The following is a 6,919-nucleotide window of genomic DNA, read 5'->3' on the forward strand; positions in this document are numbered from 1 at the left end:
ACTGAAGATTCTATAGAATATGTATTCAAAATTCTATAGAAATTCTATAGACATCAGCTTCATGTGCTGGAAGGTCTTTTCACTGTTCTATAGAGCTGGGAATTCTATAGAATATCCTATAGAAATTCTATAGACATTACATTATCTGATGAAAAGTCCATAGATTGTTCTATAGAACTGGGCATTCTATAGAATGTCTAACAGAAATTCTATAGACATTACTTTATCTGCTGAAAGGTCTATAGATTGTTCTATAGAACTGGGCATTCTATAGAATGTCTAACAGAAATTCTATAGACATTATCCTTTATCTGCTGAAAGTTCTATAGATTGTTCCATGGAATAAAATTCTATAAAATGGCAGCAGCGCTATCACCATAGCATTGATTAATCTCATTAAGTTGATTCACCAGACTTGAGCTTGTTTTTTGAACAATGCAGGATGTCTCCCTCAATTATGAAAATGTTAATTTTGTATCATTTAAAATTGTGAGGTGTCATTTCAAGGCGGACACCCAGAACTTCGGCAGACTTTATTTTTAAAAGTATATTTATTCCAATAAATCAATTTATTTTTATTTTTAGAGTTTTTGAGTTATCTATAAGTAAAAAGTGTGAATATTTTCGTAACTTACTTTTTTATGTGATAAAATTAATTTTATTGGACTTCCAACATAAATTGATTTAGCAAAACTCAGTTCAAAGGTTTAAATCAGACCTAAAACGTCAGGACCCGCCCACGTACCTGCATGCAGCTGTGGAAGAACAAGCCCAGACACGTTTCTTCACGGAGCCCAATAGGAAAACACTTTACCGAACTCATGTAAGTAACAATTTATATTGTTAAAAGTCAGTATTTGCCAGGATTTAAATGTATACATTTTCAAAAGCATGGTTCAATGTTATATTTAGTTTACTACTTTTCCCGCCGTAACATTACAAACCCACCCCCCCAAACACGATAGATAGAACTGCTCTCGTTTTGTTATAAAATAACAAAACTGTTTTAAGGCTGCAATCACAACCAAATTCATGTATAGTTGGTAATAATCGCGTTGTATCAATGTTTCTCATATCCGACACTAATAAGTGCGAATATGTTTCAAATCAACTTTTTTTTTTAAATTATTTATTTTTCCCCTTCGCGCTTGCCGTAGTTGCAAAGCAGATTTCGCGGGCAGTTTGAGTTGGTGATGGCGGCCACAACGTCCATGTTGACTTCACTCGCTCTTTCTAAACTGCCCAAGTCACGTCGGAGTTCATTGACGGTAACTTTGTTGGCTTAAACATCACATTTAGGTTTAGGGTCTTCTAGGCGCGATGCGAGACGTCACAAGCGGGCTAACGTTGAGCCAAACAGCAGCTTCGAGGCACGGGCGGAAATGGTGAGCTAGCAAAACTAGCCTAATTTATTATTATTATTATTATTATTATCGCCCTGCGATGAGGTGGCGACTTGTCCAGGGTGTACCCCGCCTTCCGCCCGATTGTAGCTGAGATAGGCTCCAGCGCCCCCCGCGACCCCAAAGGGAATAAGCGGTAGAAAATGGATGGATGGATTATTATTATCATCCCTCCATTGTTTGTAACGTCAGGCTTGTGTGATCACACAGAGAAGGAGTTTGGCCCCCAGTCAGGTCGCCAAACGGAAGCAAGGGGAGGATGATCATCGAGACGAAATATAGTATATTAACCACGAGCGGTTCTCGAGAGAAGATGAATGGAGAAAATTGGGACAGTGATGAAGAAGTCCAAGTTCCATGGCCACTCAACAAAGCAGGAGGAAGGAAGCAGTCACAAACCAAATACGTGGCAAGAATTCTGAGATTTGGTGGTAATTAATAAACAGTTGAAAACTTTTCAATTCAATTCAGTAAAAAGTATACGTTTTACCAGAAGTACATATAAATATAGATATATTTAATATAGATATATTTAATGTACTTCTGATTTTACACCTTGAACTTTCGACTTTGTTTATGTAAAGTTAAATTTAATTAATATAATTTTTTTTCTTCCATGATTGATAGTAATTTCTCATCAGTGCAGCCCTGGTATACTGAATGTTTCAATCTGCAATGCTGAGGTGATTGTCATGATAGTACAGACTTAACCTTGACAATTTTTTAATATGGCTGTAAGCCTGTAAATAAGGGAAAGTAAGGTGAAATTTGTTTCTCGCTGAGGTGAATTTCTGAATCATCAGAACTGTAGGTATACCAAAGTAATTTAGTGATAACAATCTGCTGCTGAAATGTATGACTAACTGTACAGTTTAATTTAGCTTAATGTGGCACATATTTGTTTTTACACAGAAGACACACGTGAACTGACGCCATATTTGAAAGCCGCTCAGGATGGCAAGGATGTACCCCTTACTGGTGATTTGGAATATGGCAGAGGCAAGAGAAACAAACAGCCAAAGTCTTGGTCGTCAGACAGTGAGAGCAAGGATGAAAGTGTTGAGGAGACTCTATCTGACAGACAGCAGGTACTTTTATTTCAGTGGTGTTGTCGCGATATGACCGAAATAGTGTTGAAAGCGACGTTAAACGTTAATTCACTCACTCACTATTTCAGTGGTGTTTCAACTGTGTGAGGTTTTGTAGGATTCAATCCCATACTTTTGAAGTACCTTGTCAGTTTTTCTTTATCATAAAAGTTAATCAAATCATGTTTCATTGTAGGCTTTAAAGTTATTGAATATTTTGATTCAATTCGACCAACTCAGACAGAATAATATTCAAGACAAATTGAGGTGTTGACAGACTTTCTGCATGTACTCGAAAATCTATCATTTCTGCAAACATATTTCTTCACTTCAATGGCATATAAAAGAACTGAACACGTTTTCTTGTTAATCTTGATTTTTCAGAAGAAAAAGAGGAAAGTAAGCCGTACAGCTGTGGGATATGATGCTCGGGCACAATTGAAGGCCCAACTTGCTGCTGTAAGTACATGAATAGAATAGAATAGGATTTTATTGGTTAATCAAAGCACCCTCTCGAGGCAAACAATCACAAGTGCCTAGCATTCATTTGAAATCGAGGACGTAAAAATTGCATCCCTGGCAACTGGTTTAAAACACAAGTTTATACTTTTACTTATATGAAAATAACACTACAAATACCTGATGAACAGTGCCTACTGTGTGAATGGCTTATTGCTACATGTACATGTAGCATATTCAAATTAATGTGCCTACAAGGTTGCTTATACATGTAAAACTTATATGGTGCTGTCAGGGCCGTATCCAGGACAAATTGCTTCCGTAAAACATATGAGCGCCCAAATTAATCATAATACAAATTATTTCATTTGATTTACTATTTTGACATTTTCAGCTGGGAAGAACTTCACCGAAAGATACATGTACAGAAATGGAATCCCTGAAGAAGGAAGTCCTCCAGTTGAGAGAGGAAAACAAATCCCTTCGAGATGCATTGAGGGTTGTTGAAGGTAGGTTTTCTTATTCTAGAAGTATGTTATTGTAATTATCATAGGTTGATGGAAAATATGCTTACATGTCGATGTATGAAATAACTTTCTTATTACTGTATTTTCATCTAACTTTGGCCTACGGGTATTGTCGTCATGTACGGCTGTCCATCCGTCACCGCAATATTTACAGAATCGTTTCATGTACGGAAACCAAACTTGTTACATCTATTTATCTTAGTGTAACAAGAAGCCTATCGAAAATGAGTCGTCTCGGACAATATTTTCCAGAGTTATGCCCCTTTTTTCCAATAAAAATCCATTTATGATTTGGGATAATTTCAGAACTGTTGCATATACAACATCCTAAGTTGTGATGTCCTCCCCTCTAAATAAGGGGAGGACATATGGTACTTGTTTGTTTGTCTGTCTGTCCGTCCGTTTTTGTGTGTTTCTCTTATATTAGCAAGAGTTACGTCCCTTCCTTCTTGATATTTTGTCTCAGCTGGATATCTGATTAATACTTGACCGACAAATATTAAATCTTCGCGTGGTCAGGATGAATTAATATATATGGTTATATATATTTTTCATCTTTGATTGCTTCCTTACCATGTTTCCCTTGACTTGAACAAGATTCCTATCAAAATACCCTTACATTATGATAGCTGGGGTTAGAGCCGAGCGGTTTGGATATCGCCAGCTTCATGTTATTAATGTATTTTTTTTTTTATTGTGTCTGCATCACAATGTACTTTTTTCTATTAAAGGACTTCCTGGCCTGCTAATGACGATGGACGACTTATCACGTCAGGCAACAATACTATCAGCTCGACGTCCTGCTGTCGCTCTGCCAGAGAGGAGCTGGCCAACAGCAGCTTGACAGGAAAAAAATCCAATGCTTTTAAGGATAAGCATGAGAAACCAAAACTGGATGACAAGAAAGTGTCTGCTATTATTGGTGAGTATAAGTTAAATCAATCTGATTAAAACCATATCCACATCAGGGAAGTGGATCTGACCCTTTTCCTATCTCCAAGTCGTTCCGTGATCGTTTGGCATGAAGTATAGATATCCATAGCTTCCAGTCGGCTTGGTCCATGAATTGACTGCGAGATGTTCGTTTTGACAGATTTATAGGCATGGGTGGTCACATTAGCTTTGATCTCGTCGGAAACCAACATCAAGTGACAAAGCAAAAACCGCAGCGCACGGATATCTACACCTTTTTCTCGTTTGATATCTTATATCGGCATTCTCCGCCTTACTATTTAACAACTAGCGTCGGGAATTTCCGTGAGTTCTGCTGCAAGTTGAGAAGTGAACGACTTTTAGATAGGGAATGTGTCAGATCCCCTTCCCGATGTGGATATGGTTTCAATCAGATTGAAGTTAAATATTTTTATTAGAATTCTATTAATGCACTTTCGTGATTGTTCGATCGCCATTGGGGACACCCATCAAGTACACAACAAGATTCACAAGAAAGTGAAATCCTGAAAATAATTTGAAAAATATTTCACACACTGAATGGATTTTCTATATAGCTAATGAATAGTGTACATGCACTGTCAGAATTTGATACAGATTTGTTGCAGTTCGTAAAGCCTGGCATGATTGCACCTCATATGATTTTGTGTGCGTCAAGCAGTGCAAGTGCCTTACAGCATAGAAACGCGTGATATGCAATGTATGCAGTGTGTTGACTATCCACTGCATTGATTAAATGATAGACATTACTCTCTTTATCGAGCTGAAAAATGCCATAGTGTAACTCATTGCATGACAGTTAGTCTCTTGGTGTCTGCAGACACTAATTCTGGTATATTTTATTGATCTTTCAGATTTTGTGAAGAAGCTCCATCCCTCAAGTGAAGCAAATGTGATAAAGAAAATCATTGGAGTGAAACTGAACATTGCGCAGAAAATGGGAAAAAAAGAAGGCCTCAGAAACAAATTCTGCTGGACGTCTAGCCGTCTCTAACAGTCGGGGAAGCGCGGTGATCATGTTGATTTATGCTGCTGACATTTATTTATTACGTCAAGATTTGAGTTACATGTATATAATAAATACAAGTCAACATTCATTCAACTGCAATATTTGTCTTTCTCCATTGCCAGTGTTAGACCACAGATTTTGTAGAATGCCTGCCCAATCATTTCTACATCATTCTGAACCGTATTCCACAGAAAGCCATTCCATAGGAGCCTGTTCTATAGAACTACTCTTTAGAACTTTCTTCTATAGCACTATTCTTTAGAGGAGATCTATAGAACCATTCTTTAGAACCCTGTTCTATAGAACCATTCTTTAGAACCATGTTCTATAGAACCATTCTTTAGAACCATGTTCTATAGAACCATTCTTTAGAATCCTGTTCTATAGAACTTCGGTCCTAAAGTTCATTAGAAATTCTATAGAGATATTCTTTAGAAATTCTATAGAACTTCGGTCCTAAAGTTCATTAGAAATTCTATAGAGATATTCTTTAGAAATTCTATAGAACATTTTTTGCAGGGAGGACTCTTTAGTTTCTGTCTTTTCACTCCCTTGTCTTGTTTCCATGATTACCCCATTAGTTTCACCTGTTCCACGTTTGGACTCATTGTGCACTCTTGATTGTCACCATAGCAACCCATTAGTTTTCACCTGTCACGTCACGCACCTGTTTCACGTCTTGAGTCACGCACCTGTTTTCGTTAATCATGTCTGTAGTATTTAAGTTCAGTGTTTTTCAGTTTGTCTTTCTGACGACCTCACCACATTTAGGCTCTGTCCATTTTTTCATGTCCATCGTTCACGCTGCTCCTTTTTTGTCCATGCCAAGTAAGTTTTCTTTATTCAAGCCATAGTTTGCAAGTTTTGTTTAATTGTTCATAGTTTATTCTCCGCCACTGTGCGCGCTTTTTGTTTGATCCTTTTTTTGTATTTATAGTTAATAAATAAATCATGTACCTTCATTCCCGTCTCGCCCGTGCCAACTTTCCGTTGCATCCCGGAAAAGCAAACTCCCAAGATCAAGTCTTGACAGTGCCAAGACCCGCCATGCCAAGGCTCCGTGGAAATGTGACCTTTTTATATTGTTTTGGCACTTTTACAAATTCTGACCGTCAACTGTTATCATATTTTTACTGACCTGTCGTATACAGCTTCTTTTTGTGAATTGGCCTGCGGGTTAAGACAAGCCGGGCCGATCAAAGCCTTATGCGTCCCTGGATCCAGCCAGTATCGGCCCTTTTGAGGGTGATTCGTCAGAAGATGGATGAAATGCGATCCTTGACAATCTTAAATCCGTTGTTAGAAAGGAAATAGCGGCTTTTATGCAGCCATACAAGAGCATTCTCTTGTCCCATAGCAGGGCCATGGCTAGCCTGGGGCTCACAGCTAATGCTAATGTTAATGAGCTAACCAGACTGCGGGGTAGTGTCAACAAGCTAAATGCCACTGTTGCTCTCCTGTCCAAAAAGTGCGATGATCTGG

The 6,919-nt window shown here is 38.0% G+C and overlaps 1 protein-coding gene across 1 annotated transcript; it reads left to right on the top strand.

Annotated features, from left to right (window-relative positions):
* The first annotated feature begins 270 nt into the window (after positions 1–270).
* On the top strand, positions 271–5,525 carry LOC140679084 (uncharacterized). Its single transcript, XM_072914026.1, has 8 exons — positions 271–823; positions 1,300–1,385; positions 1,614–1,834; positions 2,316–2,491; positions 2,876–2,950; positions 3,345–3,459; positions 4,209–4,399; positions 5,283–5,525. Exons 3-7 carry the CDS (start codon positions 1,663–1,665, stop codon positions 4,319–4,321), a joined length of 651 nt encoding a protein of 216 aa, XP_072770127.1. The 5' UTR covers positions 271–823; positions 1,300–1,385; positions 1,614–1,662; the 3' UTR covers positions 4,322–4,399; positions 5,283–5,525.
* Positions 5,526–6,919: the final 1,394 nt, after the last annotated feature.

This window comes from Nerophis lumbriciformis, linkage group LG01, assembly GCF_033978685.3.
Source record: "Nerophis lumbriciformis linkage group LG01, RoL_Nlum_v2.1, whole genome shotgun sequence".
Classification (NCBI taxonomy): Eukaryota; Metazoa; Chordata; class Actinopteri; order Syngnathiformes; family Syngnathidae; genus Nerophis; species Nerophis lumbriciformis.

What these genes read in the sequence shown, in the direction of transcription:
- LOC140679084 (XM_072914026.1), top strand. Translation starts at nt 1,663, where the DNA reads ATGATCATCGAGACGAAATATAGTATATTAACCACGAGCGGTTCTCGA. An exon ending in CTCTATCTGACAGACAGCAG is followed by an intron (nt 2,492 to 2,875) that starts GTACTTTTATTT and finishes TTGATTTTTCAG; the next exon opens with AAGAAAAAGAGGAAAGTAAG. An exon ending in TGCATTGAGGGTTGTTGAAG is followed by an intron (nt 3,460 to 4,208) that starts GTAGGTTTTCTT and finishes TTTCTATTAAAG; the next exon opens with GACTTCCTGGCCTGCTAATG.